The 22,608-nt window shown below is 46.0% G+C and overlaps 1 protein-coding gene across 2 annotated transcripts in view; it reads left to right on the top strand.

Annotated features, from left to right (window-relative positions):
* Window positions 1-1,665: 1,665 nt before the first annotated feature.
* Window positions 1,666-22,608, top strand: part of iars1 (isoleucyl-tRNA synthetase 1) — a 330,949-nt gene continuing 310,006 nt past the window's right edge. Inside the window, exons 1-4 of one of the 2 annotated variants that reach the window (XM_072472632.1) lie at window positions 1,666-1,786; window positions 13,384-13,512; window positions 17,976-18,132; window positions 18,551-18,670. In XM_072472632.1, coding sequence (XP_072328733.1) covers window positions 13,394-13,512; window positions 17,976-18,132; window positions 18,551-18,670 — 396 coding nt within the window. In that variant the 5' untranslated portion in view covers window positions 1,666-1,786; window positions 13,384-13,393. Of the gene's footprint in view, window positions 1,787-6,554; window positions 6,575-13,383; window positions 13,513-17,975; window positions 18,133-18,550; window positions 18,671-22,608 lie in introns of those variants that run through there. The other variant, XM_072472633.1, reaches the window with a different exon arrangement.

Below are 22,608 nucleotides of genomic sequence, written 5' to 3'. Positions count from 1 at the left end.
CAAGGAAGAAGGACCTCAGGACATTCCAAAGCACTTTACTGTCAAGAAAATACTTTTGAACCCCAGTAGAAAATGCAGCAGCCAATTTGTGCTCCTGTAAACAGCAATAAAAGGACTAACCAGATTTCTTAGGCGTTGGTTGAAGGATAAATATTAGCTCGGATACAAGAAAACTCTGTTTTTTTTCTTTCAACAATGCTGGAGGATCTTTCACATCCACTCACGAGGGCAGACAGAAATTTGAAAATAAGAATGAGAATTTTGCTGGACTGATTATCTGGTCATTATCTTATGAAGTCCATGCAATTATTTTTATTTTCATATTTTAAATATTGCTAATACTAGGAGAAAGTTTTTTGGTTTGAAAGGCAAAACTTTACTAGGGGCTGGTTTAGCACAGTGGGCTAAACAGCTGGCTTGTAATGCAGAACATGGCCAGCAGCGTGGGTTCAATTCCCGCACCGGCCTCACTGAACAGGCGCCGGATTGTGGCGACTAGGGGCTTTTCACAGTAATTTCATTGAAGCCTACTTGTGACAATAAGCGATTATTATATTATTATAAGGTTTGGTAATAATGGGCTCACATTTTGCACCTTCATCATTCACACCTTCAATAATATCTATATTTACCATTGCTGCATATTGCACAGCTGTGCACTTTAGAATTCTTGACCACAATATAAATGTTCAGCTATTAAAAATCAATAATAAAACAAAATGCTGGAAATACTCAACAGGTCAGGCAGCATCTGTGGAGAGTGAAACAGAGTGAACAATCTGGTTGATAAACTTTCAGGACTGTGGAAAAATAGAAATGCTTTTGCATTAAGTATCGATAATCCCACCAGTTTCAATGTAAGCATCTTCTTGACCAATCATGAAGGCTGTACTTGCGTGATTTTCTGACTGTCAGTCCCTCGCAAGCTGTTTATGATCATTAGCTTCTGCTGGTTTCTTCGCTACCGGTATGGACTGGGCAGAGGACCGATACAGCAATCGGTCACCAGCGGAACAACTGAATAATGATAAAGATAAACACAAGAAAGTCACTGATAAATACAATAAGGTAGTCAGGAGGAATTGTTATACTCATGAGACAAGGTGCTGTTAGTTATGCCAGGTATCAGGGCAGCACGGTGACGCCGTGGATAGCGCTGCTACCTCACGGCACCGAGGACCCGGGTTCGATCCCGGCCCTGGGTCACTGTGCGTGTGGAGTTTGCACATTCTCCCCGTGTCTGTGTGGGTCTCACCCCCACAATCCAAAATTGTGCAGAGTATGTGGATTGGCCATGCTAAATCAGCCCTTAGTTGGATAAAAAATAATTGGGTACTCTAAATTTATTTTTAAAAAGTTATGTCAGCTATCATAGATACATTTCAGTGCAAGCTGGATAAATGCATGCGAAAGGATTGGAGGGATATGGTGATAGGATTGGATGAAGCAGAGTGAGGAGGAGTTTCTCTGGAGTTAGTGTGACTGCACCATGGACAGATTGGGCCTGTCTCTGAGCAGATGACAGACGGGTGGAAGAGGCTGGCACGAGGATGCCCATAGACCCGCCCCTGGGCGGTCATGGCAACCGGCCAAAGGGAGGGCAGCCAATAGGAAGCGGGGACGCTGGGAGGCGGCCAGGCTTCAGCTGCAGAAATCAGCCAATAGGAGGAGGGTTTGTTGTCGGGACGCTGGCGATTGGTCAGGTGGCGGAGCACTCGCCGCCCTTCCCCCCGCCTCGTTGGATTACAGCAGAAAAGCCGGTCAGCGAGCGAGGCTGGAGGACAGCGTGAGTCTGGGCGGGGGATCCGGTGGCGGGAGGAGGAGAGAGAGAGAGAGGGGGGAACGATCCACTTGCAGCTCAGTCCGTGCCCCCGGTCTGCAGGGACATTCGGCCGGCTTCTCACAGGCCCTCCCCTGCGTGCAGCATCCCGGACACAGGCAAGACCCCTTCCGCCCCACGGGAGGAGCTGCTGTCTGGGTGCACCGTGTTAGCTCCAGCCCTGACCACTCTGATTCCCTGCTGTCTGCACTCCTGTGTGTCCTTCTGATGCCGGGGGAAGCCGGAATCACACACAAGCTTTAGTTAGCTTCTGAACAGACAAGTTATAGTTTGGGAGTGTAAAGGGAAACTATCTGGACCTTTCCTGTCAGGCATTGCATCAGACAGCGAGAGATCCAGAAAATTTGATCATGAGCTGACTGAAAGATTTCGAATTGCAATTCATAAATGCAGACGGACCATAAAATAAACGTGTAGTTTAATCTAAATCTCAGTTTTACTTTGGAGTGACAACAAATTCTGCTTTAAAAAGTATAAGCCTGCAGTTTTGGAGACTTGCTTGATTGCATATTTTCATGTAATTTCTCAGTAATTAATTTGTTAATGGAATGTGTCAATCGGTGGCAGGGTTAGCATTTATAACTCCACTTTAACCATTTTTTGAGACTATTTAGATTTAGTGTCTTGTGTATTGAGTACAGTGAAAAGTATTAGGGCAGCACGGTAGCACTGTGGCTTCACAGCGCCAGGGTCCAAGGTTCGATTCCCCGCTGGGTCACTGTCTGTGCGGAGTCTGCACGTTTTCCCTGTGGCTGTGTGGGTTTCCTCCAGGTGCTCTGGTTTCCTTCCACAGTCCAAAGATGTGCAGGCTAGGTGGATTGGCCATGCTAAATTGCCCTTGGTGTCCAGAAAAGGTTAGGAGGGGTTATTGGGTGATGGGATGGAGGTGAGGGCTTGGGTGGGTTGGTGCAGACTCGATGGGCTGAAAGGCCCTGTATGTTCTATGTATTGTTCTGTGTACAGTCCAAGCAGATCATTCCATGAAAAACGTAGGATAAATACAGTGCTACACAGTTAGAGAAGATTTGTTGAGAGATAAGTTCAGTCCATAAGAGGGCCATTCAGGAGTCTGATAACAGTGGGGAAGAACCTGTTTTTGAATCTGTTCATCTTCTGCTCGATGGAAGAGGTTGGAAAAGATAATAACCCAGATGGGAGGGGTCTTTAATTAAGCTGCCTACTTTCCCAAGGTGTAGATAGTCAATGAACGGGAGGTGAATTTGTGTGATGGCTGTGTTCACTACTCTGTAGTTTCTTATGGTCTTGGACTGGGCAGTTGCCATACCAGGTTGTGATGCAGCCAGATAGGATGCTTTCAATGGTGCATCTGTAAAAATTGGTAAGAGTCAATGTGGACATGCTGAATTTCCGTAGTTTCCCGAGGAAGTAGAAGTGCTGTTGTGCTTTCTTGGTCGTAGCGTTGATGTGGGTGGACCAGTACAAATTGTTGGTGATGTGCATACCTAGGAATTTGAAGCTGTCAATAGTGTGAACTGCTGTCTTGATCATCTGCAGCCTGTATGGTGTCTGTATGCAGGGTTTAACATGTGGGTTTTGAATATGTTGTTGAGGAAGTTTTATTTGTTGCTGTGCATCTTGCACTGGGGGTGGATGGAGTGAATGTTTAAGGTGGTAGATGGGGCGCTGATAAAGTGGCTGCCTTATCTTTGATAGCGTCCAGCTCCTTGAATTTTGTTGAAACTGCACACATCCAGAGAGCATATTCTTCTATCACATGCTTTACTTGTGACTTGGAGAGGATGAAACAACTCTGGATGTCAGGAGTTGAGTTGCTTGCTGCTGAAAACAGGGGCTGTTTAGCACAGGGCTAAATCGCTGGCATTGAAAGCAGACCAAGGCAGGCCATCAGCACGGTTCAATTCCCCTAACAGCCTCCCCGAACAGGCGCCGGAATGTGGTGACTAGGGGCTTTTCTCAGTAACTTCATTGAAGCCTACTTGTGACAATAAGCGTTTTTCATTTCATTTTCAAAAGGTGCACTGAAAGACATCTGGTCTAATTAAGTTTCTGGTTAACCATGACTGTTAGGATGTTGTTGATAAGGGATTCAGAGTGTCATGGGGAGCTGCTTCGTCCCTTTGGAGTTGCCTATTGCCTGACACTTGTGCAGTTCGGCCATTAATGGGGCGATATGGTAGCACAATGGTTAGCACCAGGGACCCGGATTCGCATCCCGGCTTGGCTCACTGTCTGTGCGGAGTCTGCACATTCTCTGTGTCTGCATGGGTTTCTACCTGGTGCTCCGGTTTCCTTCCACAAGTCTCGAAAGACGCGCTTGTCAGGTGAATTGGACATTCTGAATTCTCCCTCTGTACCCGAACAGGCGCTGGAATGTGGCGACTAGGGGATTTTTGCAGTGTTAACGTAAGGCTACTTGTGATGCTAATAAAGCTGATTATGATTATTAGTTATTACTTACCAGCCCAAGTCTGAAAGGACAAGTCTTGCTGTGTTCAGGGATGGATTACTTCATTAATGAGGTGTTGTGACTAGAACGGAACACCTAGTACACTCAATGGCAAATGTTCTCGCTTATGACCTTATGATCCAGGAAAGGTAATTGAAGGTGGTTGGTCTGAAGATGGTACCCTGAGGAATTCCTTCAAAGATATCTTAGTGTTGAGGTGACTGGCCTCCAACAACCACAGTTATCTTCCCAGCCAGCAGAAACTTTTCCTCTGATGCCCATTGACTTAAATGTTACTATTTCTTCCATGCTGCAAAGTAATACACTGCAAATGCTAGAAATCGGCATGGAAAAGAAAACGGTTAAAACTTCAGATCTGTGACCTTTGATCAGAACTTATTTTGATGCAAAGTCACCGACTTTAAATAATTATTCTGTTCTCTCTACAGCTGCTGCCTGAATTGCTGAGTTTTTCCAGCACTTTCTGTTATTTTCTGATGTCACGCTTGGTCAAGGACTATCACTGTCACTATGCCTCTGGAATTCTGCTCTTTTGTCCGTTCTAGGCCGTGAGGTTCCAGATCATCTGTGCTGTCAATGGTTCACTGCCTCAGGGGTGTCCAATTCAAACCTGCTGCACCTGGTCTGAATATATTTCATTCAGCAGTACATGATGGAGGATGAAATGAAATGAAAATCGCTTATTGTCACAAGTAGGCTTCGAATGAAGTTACTGTGAAAAGCCCCTAGCCGCCACATTCTGGCGCCTGTTCAGGGAGGCTGGTATGGGAATTGAACCGTGCTGCTGGCCTGCCTTGGTCTGCTTTCAAAGCCAGTGATTTAGCCCTGTGCTAAACCAGCCCCTCAGATGCCCTCAGTGGGAAGTTTGAATCTCTTTCCATAAGCACTGAGGTGGCAACTCCTTTTATTGCTGTCTAGTGTAGATACATTTACGACAGGTAGATTGGTGAGGACAAGGTCAAATGTATTTTTCCACCGTCTGCAGACTCAGCCTGGCCAATATGTCCTTCAGGACTTGGTCAGCTCAGTCGGCAGTAGTGCTCCCAAGTCATTCTTGATGATGGACATTGATGTCCCCCCACTCCCTTCCTACCCTCAGTGCTTCTTCCAAGTGATGTTTAATATGGAGTAATTTAAGAGAGTGCGGTCTGTGGTAATTAGCAGGAGGTTTCCTTTCCCTGTTTGATTTGATGCCATGCAGCATAACAATCTGGAGTTAATGTTGAGGACTCGGGGCCACCCGCACCAGACTGCATACTATACCACTGCTGCTACTTCTGTTGGTCTTTCCTGCTGGTAGGACAGGACATGCCCTGGGATGTAGGTGGGAGGGGTTTGTGATATTTGATGTGAAGAAGGAATTTGGAAGCATGACTGTTATTTGAGTAGTCTCCCCAGAAAGTAGTGAGGAGGACCAACTGGGATGATGTTACCAAGGATTTGCTTGTAAATGAGAAATGGAATGGGGCCCATGGATGGATCCTTGCAGCGGTAACCACGTGATCAGAAACCGGAACCGTTGCATTAGTGGTGGACCATTCACTCTTGCAAGTAGTCTGAAACTCCCCCCATAACTTTTTTTTTTTTTTTTTTTGTCCAACAATTTCTTCAGAACCCAACTTTGTCACTACTTGTCTTTTCCTCTCTGACTTTGTGTCCATTTTCCTTGCACTTGTTTATCAAGTGCCTTTGGATCTAACTCCATGTTAAAGGTACTGCTTCCTCTCGTATGTTTACCCAGAATTTTTGATGTAATTTATAGGGATTTCAAACATTGATTTGCTGATTGGAAGGGAAAACCTACTGTGAAATCCTGAAGGGGAAATCAAAGCAGTGAAGACATACAATTATTGGTGCTTTCCCTGGGAGTTCTAGGGACTTTGTTTTCCTGAAAAACCATTAACATTTACAGGAAAAATTAATTTTGATTTACTTGAGTTTTTATATATGACAATTGATATTTAATTCTTTATACATTCATAGAATCACTACAGAGCAGGAGGAGGCAGCCATTAGGTCTGCACCGACCCTAGGCCCACACCCCCACCCTATCACTGTAACTCAGTAACCCCACCTAACCTTTTGGACACAGGGGCAATTTAGCATTTAACTTCATTGCAGTGTTAATGTAAGCCTACTTGTGACAATAAAGATTATTATGTCTGCTGATTATTTAAAAAGACAATTTACCTAGTTCCACTCCCCAGTTTTCTCCCCACAGTCTTACACATACTTCCTATGCAAGTGGGTGAAAAATTGACTGCCTTCTCTTGAAAAATCAAACGGTATGGTATTTGCTGTAAATTGAACTAAATAGTAGGGATCAAATTTGGGAAGATGCATTAAATCAAAGGGTACAGTCAAGGCAAGAGCGAAGGGCATTAATATGGGAAATGATAAACTGACTGTGACAGGATGATGCAGAGAGTACAAATCTAAGAATAAATCAGCAGATAAGGCTAGAGATTGCAAAAATAATAAAAAGATGAAACTAATGGCTCTGCATGAATAATAATCTTCATTATCACAAGTAGGCTTACATTAACACTGCAATGCAGTTGCTGTGGAAAAACCCCTAGTCGCCACATTCCGGTGCCAATTTGAGTACATGGAGGGAGAATGCAGAATATCCAAATTACCTAATAGCAAGTCTTTCGGGACTTGTGGGAGGAAACCGGAGCACCCGGAGAAAACCCACGCAGACACAGGCAGAACGTGCAGACTCCGCACAGACTGACCCAAGCTGGGAGTCGAACCTGGGATCCTGGAGCTGTAAAGCAACAGTGCTAACCAAGGTGCTACCGTGCTGCATATGAATGCAGTTAGCATTTGAAATAAAGCAGATGAACTAATGGCCCATACAGAGACATGCCTGCAGAATGACCTAGATTGTGACCTGAGTATTGAAAGGCACGTGACATTTAGGAAGGAAAGGAAGCAGGGAAAAGGTGGAGGGTTGGCTCTGTTTATCAATGATAGTATTTGCACAGTAGAGAGTAATTACATAAGTTCAGGAAATCGGTGAGAAATGATAAAGGCAAGAAGTAACGAGTGGGGTACAGGCCCTCCTCACAGTAATCATATGGTAGGATGAGACATAAAGGAATAAATAAGCGGAGCTTGTCAGAAAGGTACAATAATAATTGTGGGGGCTTTTAATCTCCATATAGACTTGAAAAGTCAGATGTACAAAGACAGCATAGATGAAGAATTCATAGAATGATTTTGGGACAGTTTCTTAGAACTGCATGTTCTGGTGCAAATCTGAGAGCAGGCTATGCTCTACCTTGTATCGTGCAACAAGGTAGGATTAATCAATAGCCTCTCAAGGGAAGTCATCCCTCAGGAGCAAGATCATAACACAATTGAATTTTACATTCAATTTGAGGGAGAGAAGAATGGGTCTAGTCTGTTAAATTTTAGAAAGGGCAATTATGAGGGCATGAAAGCAGAGTTGGTTAAAATGAACTGGCAAATGATGTTAAGGGATAGGACAATAGAGATGCAGTGGCATACATTTAAGGGGATATTTCAGAATAGATACATTTCAACAAAAAAGAAAGATTCCAAGGGGAGGATTCACCATCCGCTGTTAACTGAAGAGTTGTAGTTAACTAAAATGTTGTAGAAAGCATCAAACAGAGATAAGGAGAAAACCTTTACAGGTGGTGAGTCGTTGGACTTCTGCTTCCACTAGTGCTTGAATATGTTTAAGGCAGAGGTAGATTAATCTTTGTTATGCAAGGGGATGAAAGATTATTGGCATTAAGTGGGAATGGGGAGATGAGGTTACAATCAAATCAACCATAATCTTTTGAATGGTGGAGCAGGCTCAAGGGACTGCGTGGCCTGCTCCTGCTCCTAATTTGTATGTTAGTGTGCATGTGCAGCATAGAAAGAGACCAAATTCCTCATTATGTCTGTGCTGGCTCTTTTATAGAGCTACCTAATTTATTCCCACTCTGGCATCTCCCCAAAACTCTGCAAATTATTCCTTTTCAATTACAAAAATATATAAATTTATAATTTTTTTCCCAATTAAGGGGCAATTGGGCAATTTAGCGTGGCCAATCTACCTAACCTGCACATCTTTGTGTTGTGGGGGTGAGACCCACGCAGACGCGGGGAGAATGTGCAAACTCCACACGGGTAGTGACCTGGGGCTGAGACAAACCCGGGTCCTCAGCACTGTGAGCAGCAGTGCTAACCACTGCGCCGCCGTGACACCCAATTATTCCTTTTCAAGTATATAGTCAATTCACTTTTGAAATTTATTATTGAAACTGTTTCAAGCACCTTTTCAGGCAGTGAATTAAAACTTGACATTTTTTGAAAATGTAATTGTATTTAATTAAATGTTTCTCTCCTTAACCCTTTCTGCCTTAAGGAGAACAATTCTTTTTTTTAATATAAATTTAGCGTACCCAATTATTATATTTTTTCCAATTAACGGGTAAAAAGTTAGCGTGGTCAATCCACCTAACCTACACATCTTTGAGTTGTGGGGGTGAAACCCACGCAGACGCGGGGAGAATGTGCAAACTCCACACGGGTAGTGACCTGGGGCTGAGACAAACCCGGGTCCTCAGCACTGTGAGCAGCAGTGCTAACCACTGCGCCGCCGTGACACCCAATTATTCCTTTTCAAGTATATAGTCAATTCACTTTTGAAATTTATTATTGAAACTGTTTCAAGCACCTTTTCAGGCAGTGAATTAAAACTTGACATTTTTTGAAAATGTAATTGTATTTAATTAAATGTTTCTCTCCTTAACCCTTTCTGCCTTAAGGAGAACAATTCTTTTTTTTAATATAAATTTAGCGTACCCAATTATTATATTTTTTCCAATTAACGGGTAAAAAGTTAGCGTGGTCAATCCACCTAACCTACACATCTTTGAGTTGTGGGGGTGAAACCCACCCAGACACGGGGAGAATGTGCAAACTCCACACGGACAGTGATCCAGGGCTGGGATTCGAACCCGGGTCCTCAGCCTGCAATCCCAGTGCTAACCACTGCGCTGCATGCCGCTTAAGGAGAACAATTCTAGCTGTTCTAATCTCCCCACATAGCTGAAGTCCCTCGGCCCTGTTCTTCTTAGGCAGCACGTCGTGATCAAGGATGATTTGCTTCTACTCTAGTTCGCTGGGTTCTGAGATGATTGATTAGTCCAATGCATGATTTGCAAATTCTGCCACATGCGGGTCAGATGGTGCTTGAAGGGTCAGTAGGTGAGTTTGGAGGTATGTGTGCTCTTTCTAATGCCTCACGTTAATTTTTGCCCGTTCCCAACCAAGTGTTCAGTGTTTTCTCAAATGAACCTTCTCCATTTTGGTCAGTCACAGGCCAAAGAAGAACTCTCATGAATCAGCAGGAACTTTTGACCTCTCTTGGATGCTTTGATGACATCCCTAAAGTGTTTCCGTTGTTCGCCTGGGAGACTCCTGCTGCAATCAAGTTCTGAGTAGAACAGTTGCTTCGGGAATCCGGTTTCAGGCATATGAATGATATGTTCCACCCAGGGGAGCTGCTTTTGAGTGATTAGTGCTTCAATGCTGGGCATGTTAGCTTGGGAGAGGGGTCATTTCTTGGCCTTTCTTGCTATCTGATTTGGAGGGTCTTGCAAAGGCACTGCTGGTGGTACTTTTCTTGATCTGGAGATTGTTCAAGATTCCAAGCAGATGGTTTGAGATTCTGCTCCTTAAATAAGCTCTTCCTTTGTTGCCAAAGGCTGAGTTATAATGGGAGGTGATGATTTTTTTTCCAATTAAGGGGAAATTTATCATGGACAATCTACCTATTCTGCACATCTTTGGGTTGTGGGTGTGTGGCCCAAGAAGACACTGGGAGAATGAACCCTTGTCTTTGGCGGCGTGAGGCAGCAGTGCTAACCAATGTGCCACCCGAGCAGATAATTTTGTCATCTATGTCTGCCTTCATCAAGTGGAGACTCCCAAAATGTGGAAAATGGTCCACATTTTCTAGGATCTTGCCTTTGGTAAACAATTGGAAGGGAGGGGTTGCTGTGGAGGACTTGAGTTTTTTTTCTGTGCTCCTTCGCGTTCTTCCCTCTGACATTGAAGTCTCCAAGGAGGATCAGTTTGTCACCTGCTAGGACTTGGGCTTGTGATTACCCAAGTTTATGTAGAATCCCTCCACGCTTTTATCTATTGCCTTGAGTCTAGGAGCATATTCCCTGATGACAGTGGCATGCTGATTCTTCATTCAGGCGAGCTGGGTAGTCATGAAGTGTTTTCTTCTCCACGGGGGATGAGGTTGCTGAGGTCTCATAAGTATACTTTTGGCTGTTTGACAGCGTCATTCCTCTTGTGGAATGCACCTTTACAGAAAACTGTGTACCCACTGCCTTGCTCCTTCAGTTTGGCCTTCTCCTGCACATTATATCTCACGAGTGGAAATGTCGATGTCATGGTGCCTGATTTCCCAAGCTATGATGGCATTGTGACTCTCCAGTCAGTCCCTATTGGAGTTGTCCATGACGATCCTGACATTCCAGTTCCCAAATTTCAGTATGGTTAGTGAAAGATCATAGAATTCCTACAGTGCAGAAGGAGATCATTCGGCCCTTCGAGTCTGCCTCTGAAAGAGCTCCCTACCTAGGCCCACACCCCCGCCCTATCCCTATAACCCCACTCAACCTGTCCATCTTTGGATGCTAAGGGGCAATTTAGTATGGCCAATACACCTAACCTGCACATCCAGGGACTGAGAGGAAAGCAGAGCAGCTGGAGGAAACCTATGCAGACATGGGGAGAACGTGCAAACTCCACCCAAGCCCGGAATCAAACCCAGGTCCCCGGCACTGTGAGGCAGCAGTGCTTGCCACCGTGCCGCCCATTACTATGTATGATTTTATTTAAATGTGTGGTTTTTAATGCTGACCACTACAACGTCTTGACACGAGTCCAATTGCAAGATAGTTCCAAGAGGATTGAGGCCAGGCTCTGCTGTGAAACATTAGCACAGTCTGTGCATGGTCATATGCAGGTATGTTATTCGCAGGGACAAAGATTATTTCTGTTCCTCATTTTCATCATCAGGATACATAAAATATATGATGGTATAGCTAGCTCAATTGTTAATTTTAAATATGAGATAATTAAGCAAAAATATTAGGGGATATGGGCGAAAGGCTATGGAATTAAGTCACAGATCAGCCATGATCTCATTGAATGGTGGCACAGGCTCGAGGAGCTGAATGGCCTATTCCTGTTCCTATGTTCCTCTGAACTGTTCAACCTGCTTAATAATCCACAAGTTCCAATTTCAAATGTAAAGGATGTGGAATCCTCTGATCTATTACTACTTGTAGAGCTCTCCTGGAATCTTGTAAAAAATATTTATATTCAAGACTTGTCAAACCCAACTCGTCCTTCCAACGAATTCTGTTCCATTGCCAACATCTGCCCATAAATGTCTGAGATCCTTCCCTTCCCTAACTCGTCCAAGAGCAGGACCCTATCCATAAGCGAAGGTGCCGTTACCAGGGGAAACTAAGAAAGCTCCTTGCGTACAAAATCTCGCACCTGCAAGTATCAAAATACATTTCCTCTCGGGAGTTGGAACTTCTCTCAAATCTCTTCTAGCCCAGCAAACGTACTTCCCAGAAACATATCCCTAAACCTCTCCAACCCCACCCCTCTCCCAAGCCCTGAATCTAGACCAGATGGCACAAATCTATGGTTTCTGCAAGTCGGTACCAACTGTGACATAGAGCCTAATTTAAAATACTGCCTAAGTTGATTCCAAATTCTCAGAGGCTATTACCTCTGGGCTCGACGAAAATCTTAGGAGAGAACTGGAGAAGAGCAGTAATAAGAACCCTCAGACTTTATCCTATACAAAAAGCCCCCGCTATCTGCCCCCATATAGAGTCTGGATCCTTAAACCACCGCTGCACCATGTCAATATTTGCCACCCAGTAATAACACATCAGATTAGATAGTGCCAACCACCCCGAGTATCCCGTTGCAATAATTCCCTATGGACCCAAGGAGTCTTACCCACCCAAACAGAAATAGATATTAACTTACTGACCCTACAGAAAAAGACCTTAGAAAGAAAGATTGGGAGACACTGGAACAAAAACCGTGGGAGAATATTCATCTTCACTGTCTGAACTCTTCCTGCCAACGGAAGGACCCGCTCCTTGTCCAGGTATCTATGAAACTGGACTATAATCACCTGTGGTGGCTCTCCCTGATCTGGGCTTCTCTGTCAGCGACCAATGGACCCGGTCCAATTCAGGAGGAGTGGAGAAGACCCCAGTCCCCCTTGAACTTTCTAAACATCTTAGAAAAGTGATCAGTGGCGCTTTTATCTTCCAGGCCACCAGAAGTCACTGAAACTCTTTGTATAAAATATTTCTGGTCCTTTTCAATTCTAAATTATTGCAGTAGTTTGATAGTCAACATGATTGAATGGTGGAGTGGACTCGATGGGCCAAATGGCCTTACTTCCGCTCCTATGTCTTATGGTCTATGGTCTTCTAATGTGAGCAGATTTTGATAGATGCATGTTTCTAATGAAGATTAATTAAGAGACAGTCTAAGGCGTGTTTTTCATTGGTATTCCTTGTATCTCTGGCCATACTCTCCTTGCTGATGGATAACTTCACAGCCGCCTGATTTGAAGCCTTCAACCACTTGAGTCTAATTTTAGGATTAGTAGTTCCCCTTGTTTCTTGGGAAAAATGGGCTGCCAATCATCTGAAATCTATTGCCAATTTTAAAACAAAAAAACAAAAAACAGCTTCTTACCAGACTCCTAAACGACTCTCTTATGGACTGACCTCATTAAAACTACACCCCTGTATGCTTCACCAGATGCCGGTGTTATCTAGTTACATTGTGTACCTTGTGTTGCCCTATTAAGTATTTCCTTTTATTTCCTTTTCTTTTCATGTACTTAATGATCTGTTGAGCTGCTCGCAGAACAATACTTTTCACTGTACCTTGGTACACGTGACAATAAACAAATCCATCCATTGCAATCCATTGATGAAATTACTTTTTCAGTTGGTAATTAATCACTTTGCCTAAGTTTGGATGCTTACTTCGTTTTCAAATTCAGGTTGTAAAGAATGATTCAACCCGTGCCAGAAACAATCAGCTTCCCTGCAGAGGAAGAGCAGGTACTAAGGATTTGGAAGCAATATGATTGTTTTCAGGAATGTTTGAAGCAGGCCAAAAATCGACCCAGGTGAGATATTCTTCAAATTGTTAAATCTCTATTTGGTGATTTAAAATGATCCATATTTTGAACTGAATATCCAGCTTTCCTGAAGTGTTTTAAAAAAATTTTTTTTTTAATTCTCCTTTTTCACGTTTTCTCCCACATTTACACCCATCAACAATAAACAATAATCAACAAGATATGTTAATCCCCATAATAACAACAATCCCATCCGCCCACCAACCCCCAAACCTCAACCCGCATGTTTACATAAACAAATGACAAAAAGGAATCTGGGATTACCCGTAGTCACCACTAATCTACACGGCTCTCCACCCCCCCCCCCCCCCCAACGCCATCCAGCCTCTAAGAGAGTACCGTGCATGATACCCCACAGTTGTACCCCCCCCCCCCCCCCCCCAAGTCTCCAGCTCCTCCCATCCACTGCCTCTTGTAAAACCCCTCCCCCCAACCTCGGTTCCCTCCCCCAACCTCAGTTCCCTCCCCCCAACTTTCCACCCCGGCTAGACCGCTCGGACCCCCCCCCCCCCCCCCCCAACCTCACTCCCGTTAACTGGCCGGCTTAAACCGGCCAGTGTGGAGGCCCCCGCCCGGGTCCCTTTCCCCCTTGCCCGGCCCTAGGAAAGCCCAAAGATCCCCTTTTAGCACACAAACCCTGCATATCCACCTACACCCCAAAGAGCCCTCCTTTCGAATGAAAGTCCCGTCCCTTCCCTTGTCCAAATATATGCAACATTGGCTCCTTTAGCCTCTACACCCGCGCGCAGTGATACAAAAGAAAAGAAGAAAATACAGTCATGAGGTTACATCGGCACATGACCATTCCTCAATTTGTCAGTTCTGCCACAGTCCGTCTACCTTCGCAAACTTCTCCGCTGCTTCCGCCGTTCCAAAATAAATGTCCCTGAGCTTGTAAGTCACCCTCAGCTTCGCTGGATATACAATGCCACACTGCACCTTGCCAATGTACAGTGCCCTCTTCACCCAGTTGAAGGCAGCCTGCCTCCTCGCCAGCTCCATCGTAAAGTCCTGGTATACACGTGTACCAACTCCAGCCCACTGCACCACCCGCTTCTGCTTGGCCCAGCTCAGGACCTTCTCCTTCACACTGTACCTATGGAAGCACAGAGTCACTGCCTTTGGCGGCTCACTCGCCGTTGGTACAGGCCTCCACGACCGATGAGCCCGATCCAGTTCATATTGGGAGGGGTCCTCCCCCTCCCCCAGTAGTTTTGCCAGCATCGCGGCAAAATACTCAGTCGGCTTCGGTCCTTCAACTCCTTCGGGCAGCCCCACGACCCTCAAATTCTGTCGCCTGGATCTGTTTTCCAGATCTTCCATTTTTCCTTGCAGATTCTTGTTCGTGTCCATCACCTTCCGCATCTCCTTCCCCATCGACGCAAGTTGATCACCGTGCTGCAATACCGTCTCCTCCACTTCCTTCAGCGCCTCCCCTTGCTCTCGCACCTCCACCACTGCGCTCGCCACCGCCGTCTTCACCGGGGAAACCGCCTCCTCCACCAGCACATTCAAAACCTCCCGCATCTCCTTCCTCACCATCTCCATACATTTCACAATCTGCGCCAACTGCTTTTGGAATTCCGCAGCCATCACCTTAGTTAGTTCTTCAGCTGTAAGCACTGCGGCCTCCCCTGGTGCTCCAGCCTCCATCTTCTTTGTTGACCCCGCGGTGACCTATCCCCTCTTCAACGGACTTTCAGCCGCTTTTTTCCCAGCCGTTTTTTTGGTGTTTTTTGACATCCTACTTCTCCTTGCGCTGTCTCCCGACTTTTACTGCCATCGCTGGCCCTAGGACCGGGCGTTACTCCCCGAAAATGCCGTTCTGAACGGGAGCCCTCCAATGTGCGGCTGCCTCCCGCCCGCCGTCACCGGAAGTCCCCTGAAGTGTTTTTTAATTACACTAAATAAAATAATCTGACAAATGGCATCCCCCCCCCTGGAATACTGCTTCTGCTGACATTTCCCCGAGAAAATCGACGAACGGCTGCCATCTCCGAGAGAACCCCAACATTGACCCTCTTAAGGCAAACTTTATTTTCTCAAGACTGAGAAACTCAGCCATGTCACTAACCCAGGTCCAGTCACTCGGGGGCTTCGAATCCCTCCACATTGGAAGGATCCGTCTCCGGGCTACTAGGGAGGCAAAGGCCAGGATATCGGCCTCTTTCACTCCCTGAACTCCCGGATCTTCTGACACTCCAAAGATTGCTACCTCTGGACTCGGCACCACCCGAGTTCCTAGCACCATGGACATTGCCCTCGCAAACCCCTGTCAAAGCCCTCTGAGCTTCGGGCGTGCCCAGAACATGTGGACACATCACACATCTATCCTCTACCCCGAAAAACTTGCTCATCCTCACCGCCGTCATATGTGCCCGGTGGACCACCTTAGATTGTATTAGGCTAAGCCTGGCACATGAGGAATTGACCCTGCTTAGGGCATCCGCCCATAGACCTGCCTCACCTAGCTCGCCCTCCCACTTGCCCTTAAGCTCCTCCACCGGAGTTTCCTTCGCCTCCAACTGCTCCTGGTAGATATCTGAAACTTTCCCTTCCCCCACCCAGGTACCGGACACAACCCTATCCTGTATCCCCCATGGTGGCAGTAGCGGAAAGGCGGCACTTGCTTCCTCAGGAAGTCTCGCACTTGCAAATACCTAAATCCATTCCCTGGCGGTAGTTAAATTTATCCTCCAGCGCCGTCAAGCTGGGAAAGCTCCCGTCTATAAATAGATCCCCCATCCTTCTAATTCCTGCCCTCTGCCAGCTCCGGAATCTGCCATCCAGCCTGCCCGGTGCAAACCTGTGATTGTTACAAATCGGGGTCCAGACCGACGCACCCTCCACCTTCTTATGCCTCCTCCATTGCCCTCCAAGCAGCCACTACCACCGGACTTGTGGAGCACCGGGCCGGCGAGAACGGCAGAGGTGCCGTTACCAATGCCCCCAGACTGGTGCCTTTACAAGACGCCGCCTCCAGTCGCTCCCATGCCGTCCCCTCCCCCATTACCCACTTCCGAATCATTGCGATGTTAGCCGCCCTGTAGTAGTTGCAAAGGTTCGGCAGCGCCAACCACATTCTCGTCACCCGCAGGGTTTTATTTGCCCATACAAAGCCTGAGATGATTTTGTTCACCCGCTTGAAAAAGACCTAGGGATGAAGATGGGGAGGCACTGAAAGACAAACAGAAATCTGGGGAGGACTGTCATTTTCACGGTCTGTACCCTCCCTGCCAGTGACAACGGGAGCATGTCCCATCTCTTAAAGTCCCCTTCCATTTGCTCTACCAACCAGGATAGATTAAACTTATGCAGTGCCTCCCATTTCCGAGCCACCTGGATTCCCAGATAGCGAAAGCTCCTCCGAGAATTTCTTTTTGATTTACTAAAGTGCAATAAATGTATTCTTTAAAGCTTCTGCACTCTGAGGTGAGATATTAATTCTATTTCTTGTGCACGGCATCTGTAAAGGGCTCAAATATTATACTATCATCATCACAACAATCTCTGCCTCCACCTCATCCTCCTTGTTGTTGAAACCTTTATCCATGGTTTTATCACCTCTGGCAATGTTTTGAATACCCGACTTGCTGTTCTCTCATACTCCATCCACCATAAACTCCTATGTTTTCAAAGTTCAACTGCATGCATTCTGCCCCTCATTAGCACAGTAGCACAATAGTTAGCACTGTGGCTTCACAGCACCAGGGACCCGGGTTCGATTCCCGGCTTGGGTCACTGCACGTTCTCCCCGTGTCTGCATGGGTTTCCTCCAGTTGCTCCGGTTCCTTCCCACAAGTCCCGAAAGAAGTGCTTGTTAGGTGAATTGGACCCTCCGTGTACCCAAACAGGCGTTGTAGTGTGGCAACTAGGGGATTTTCGCAGTAACTTCATTGCAGTGTAATGTAAGCTTAAAGATTATTATTAAATTCCTGCTTAAATATCTTACTGTCCTCACTAATCTATGTCCTCCAATACATTCAACTTAAAAATCTTCAACCTTTTACCATCCATTCGTCAACTTTCCCGAAGCTAGTTGCAATGTTCTGCAGACTTGCAACCTTCCCACATCTGCATTCTGACTTCTGCTATTGTGCATTCCAACTCTACATCCACCCTATTGATGGCAGAGCCTTCAACCACCTGGGAGTTCCATTTTCAAATTCCTACCACAAACCCACTTTAAAACCTTATGTAAAAACCAACATTTTTGATTAAGCTTTTTGCCACCTCTCCCAAGTCTTGCTCCATGGCCTGTTGTCCTTTATTTTCTTTTAATTTATTCTCTTTCTTAAAAACATGTGGCATGTTTTTCTACAAGTCAGCAACCATTTAGTTGTCTTGAGCTTGTTTGTTTTCTGGCTTTGTTGCCATGTGGAATGTTTTGCATGCTTTGAGCACATTTGTATCGTCAGCAAGGAATCTAATTTGATTATTGAATTCGACAGATACACTTTTTATGATGGACCGCCTTTTGCCACTGGCCTACCTCACTATGGTCACATACTTGCAGGGACAATAAAGGATATAGTGACCAGGTTTGCTCATCAGAGTGGATTCAACGTGGAAAGGAGATTTGGATGGGATTGTCATGGTTTACCTGTGGTAGGTTTGTTTTACCACATTACGTTGTTCCAATTTAGAATTTTGGGACGTAAATCGGACGTAAAATATATTTATATACGTTTTCTGTATTATGCAAATATTGATCCTGGCGCTACTTAGCACATCAACAGATACAATTGAGAAATTAGCAGCGCAGGAGATGACAATTTGAGTGCCACCATTTAATGCTGCTGTCAGAGTTGAATGATTTGTTAAGATTTGACATACATGTTGCTCATAGTTTTTATTAATAGCTGCAAGGAATTGCAATGATTGTTACTATTAACATATTAGAGCTTTGATTGTTTTAAAATCTTATTTTAAGAAAGACTTGAAAATGCAGACAATTACAATTTGAGCTCTTTTATCCCCCAAGTGGATCAGTTTTTCAAATTTATTACGTGTATAATGTCTGCAGGAATATGAAATTGACAAGACACTGGGATTAAAAGGACCCGAAGATGTAGCAGCAATGGGAATTGCTGAATACAACAGGCATTGTCGAGGCATAGTAATGAGATATTCAAATGAATGGGAGGTAAGGACAAATTACTTAATATGATCCTGTATTCAGAAGCTGAAAACGATGGGTTAGAATCATTAAATGACCATTAAAAAAATTTACGAGCTGACTAACTTGTTACTACTTGGTGCCTATATAGGTGTTTGTAATATTTGAAAATATGGATGTACATGTTTGTCTTTCAGGATTATGATTTTGTAACCTTTTGATGCTTTTCAATTACATTCCTTTACATACATCTCCGCAACTTCCTATTTCATAATATATTACCTTTGGGCAGCACAGTAGCACAGTTGTTAGCACTGTTGCTTCACAGCGCAGGGGACCCAGGTTTGTTTCCCGGCTTGGGTCACTATCTGTGCGAAGGCTGCACGTGTCTGCGTGGATTTCCTCTGGGTGCTCTGGTTTCCGGCCACAAGCCTCGAAAGACGTGCTTGTCAGGCGAATTGGACATTCTGAATTCTCCCTCAATGTACCCGAACAGGCGCCGACGTGTGGCGACTAGGGGATTTTCACAGTAACTTCATTGCAGTGTTGGTGTAAGCCGACTTGTGACACTAATAAAGATTATTATAATTAATAGATAATATGAAATGAAAAATGAAAATCGCTTATTGTCATGAATAGGCTTCAATGAAGTTACTGTGAAAAGCCCCAAGTCGCCACATTCCGGCGCCTGTTTGGGGAGGCTGGTACGGGAATTGAACCGTGCTGCTGGCCTGCCTTGGTCTGCTTTAAAAGCCAGCGATTTAGCCCAGTGTGCTAAACCAGCCCCTAGTGAGCTAAGCCAGCTCCCAGTGAGCTAAACCAGCCCCTAGTGAGCTAAACCAGCCCCTAGTGAGCTAAACCAGCCCCTGTGAGCTAAACCAGCCCCTGTGAGCTAAACCAGCCCCTAGTAAGCTAAACCAGCCCCTAGTGAGCTAAACCAGCCCCTAGTGAGCTAAACCAGCCCCCAGTGAGCTAAACCAGCCCCTAAGTGAGCGAAACCAGCCCCTAGTGAGCGAAACCAGCCCCTAGTGAGCTAAACCAGCCCCTAAGTGAGCTAAACCAGCCCCCAAGTGAGCTAAACCAGCCCCCAAGTGAGCTAAACCAGCCCCTAAGTGAGCTAAACCAGCCCCTAAGTGAGCTAAACCAGCCCCTAAGTGAGCTAAACCAGCCCCTAAATGAGCTAAACCAGCCCGTAAGTGAGCTAAACCAGCCCGTAAGTGAGCTAAACCAGCCCGTAAGTGAGCTAAACCAGCCCGTAAGTGAGCTAAACCAGCCCGTAAGTGAGCTAAACCAGCCCGTAAGTGAGCTAAACCAGCCCGTAAGTGAGCTAAACCAGCCCGTAAGTGAGCTAAACCAGCCCGTAAGTGAGCTAAACCAGCCCGTAAGTGAGCTAAACCAGCCCGTAAGTGAGCTAAACCAGCCCGTAAGTGAGCTAAACCAGCCCGTAAGTGAGCTAAACCAGCCCCTAAATGAGCTAAACCAGCCCCTAAGTGAGCTAAACCAGCCCCTAAGTGAGCTAAACCAGCCCCTAAGTGAGCTAAACCAGCCCCTAAGTGAGCTAAACCAGCCCCTAAGTGAGCTAAACCAGCCCGTAAGTGAGCTAAACCAGCCCGTAAGTGAGCTAAACCAGCCCCTAAGTGAGCTAAACCAGCCCCTAAGTGAGCTAAACCAGCCCCTAAGTGAGCTAAACCAGCCCCTAAGTGAGCTAAACCAGCCCCTAAGTGAGCTAAACCAGCCCCTAAGTGAGCTAAACCAGCCCCTAAGTGAGCTAAACCAGCCCCTAAGTGAGCTAAACCAGCCCCTAAGTGAGCTAAACCAGCCCCTAGTGAGCTAAACCAGCCCCTAGTGAGCTAAACCACCCCCTAGTGAGCTAAACCAGCCCCTAGTGAGCTAAACCAGCCCCTAAGTGAGCTAAACCAGCCCCTAAGTGAGCTAAACCAGCCCCTAAGTGAGCTAAACCAGCCCCTAAGTGAGCTAAACCAGCCCCTAAGTGAGCTAAACCAGCCCCTAGTGAGCTAAACCAGCCCCTAAGTGAGCTAAACCAGCCCCTAGTGAGCTAAACCACCCCCTAGTGAGCTAAACCAGCCCCTAAGTGAGCTAAACCAGCCCCTAAGTGAGCTAAACCAGCCCCTAGTGAGCTAAACCAGCCCCTAGTGAGCTAAACCAGCCCCTAATATTTTTAACACTTGTCCAAATTAGTTATGGCCGACAGTGTCTCTCATTGTCTTTTACTCATGCAGATTGTGCCGAAAGTTGTGCAGCTCTCCTCAACATTTTCTTAGCTTCAGTATTTTGCTGCTTTCTTCATCACTTCACTAAAACCCCAAGATTCCCTAATTTTGCTCATTTCAGCAAGGTTTAGTGTTTTTCATTTGATGATGGGAGTCTCTTAGGTTTTTTAAAAATGTATTTTATTCCAAACATATTCAAAGCTACAAAAACATAAATAAATCAAAGAACATTCTCCACCCTCACAATTCACAGTTTGTACAAGTTTTTCTCCATTTTCACCCACCCCCCCACGATGGTGCAATTCTTCAAACATGATCATGAACAATCCCCATCGTGTCTGAAAGCCCTCTGCAGATCCCCTCAATTCAAATTTGATCTTTTCCAGCCGGAGAATGTTGTACAGGTCCCCCAGCCAGGCTGCCACCCCTGGTGGCATTGTCGACTGTCATTCCAACAGAATCCTTCGCCGGACAACAAGAGAGGCGAAAACTACAACATCAACCTTCCTCCCCTCCCATCAGCTCGGGCATTTCCGATACCCCAAAAATCGGCAACATATGGTCCGGCCGGGCCTCTACCCCCACAATCTTCGATAATGTCCCAAACACCCCCTCGCGGTATCTCTCCAACTTCTCTCAGCCCCAGAGCATGTGCACGGAATTTGCTGATCCTCGCCCACACCTTCTGTCACTCATCTTCCACCCACTGAAAGAACCCATTCATCCTCGCACCACCTTAAAATCTGAATCAAACCCTTCCTTGCACATGAAAAGTCTAATTCATCCTGCGCACCAGCTCACTCCACACTCCCCATCCTTTAAAAAAAATTTTTTTTAGAGTACCCAATTCATTTTTTCCAATTAAGGGGCAATTTAGCGTGGCCAATCCACCTACCCTGCACATCTTTGGGTTGTGGGGGCGAAACCCACGCAAACATGGGGAGAATGTGCAAACTCCACACGGACAGTGACCAAGAGCTGGGATCGAACCTGGGACCTCGGCGCCGTGAGGCTGCAGGGCTAACTCACTGCGCCACCGTGCTGCCCCGTACACACTCCCCATCCTATCTCCGCCTTCCACTTCTCCTTACTCCTCATCACTTGGACTCTCTCTTGCTCACCTAGCCACCCGTATATATCCCAATCCTACCCTCCTCTTCCACATCCGGGAGCAGCAATCGCTCCAATAAGGTATAATCCGGCAGCCTGGGAAACCAACTCCATGCCTTCAGCACAAAGTCCCTCACGTGCATTTACCTGAACTCGCTTCCCTTCAGCAACTCCACCCTCTCCCGCAGCTCCTCCAGACTTGCAAACCTTTCCTCCAGATATAAATCTCTCATCCTCACCAGCCCCACCTCTCGCCACCTCCTGTACATGCCATCCGTCCCCCCCGGCTGAATCCCATGGTTCCCACACAGTGGTGTTAGCACTGACATCCCCTCCATTGTAAAGTGTCTCCTCAACTGGTTCCACACCGTAATCGTAGACTGTACCATCGGGCTCACCATGTACCTCCTCGGTGCCAGTGGAGACTTGACCCTCTACAGGACTCCTCCTCCATCCTAACCTACTCTAACCCTTTTCCTTCCCACCACCGCCTCACCTCCACATTTGTCGTCCAATAGTATTGCAACAGATTTGATAATGCCAACCCCCCTTTCTGCCTCTGTAGCAGGGCCTTCTTCACCCTATATAAACGCCTATGCAACCTCCCCGCCTATATGAACTCCG

The sequence above is a fragment of the Scyliorhinus torazame genome, chromosome 13 (assembly GCF_047496885.1).
Source record: "Scyliorhinus torazame isolate Kashiwa2021f chromosome 13, sScyTor2.1, whole genome shotgun sequence".
Taxonomy (NCBI): Eukaryota; Metazoa; Chordata; class Chondrichthyes; order Carcharhiniformes; family Scyliorhinidae; genus Scyliorhinus; species Scyliorhinus torazame.
Note: the sequence above shows the minus strand (reverse complement) of the source record. Positions and strands in the feature narration are given on the sequence as shown.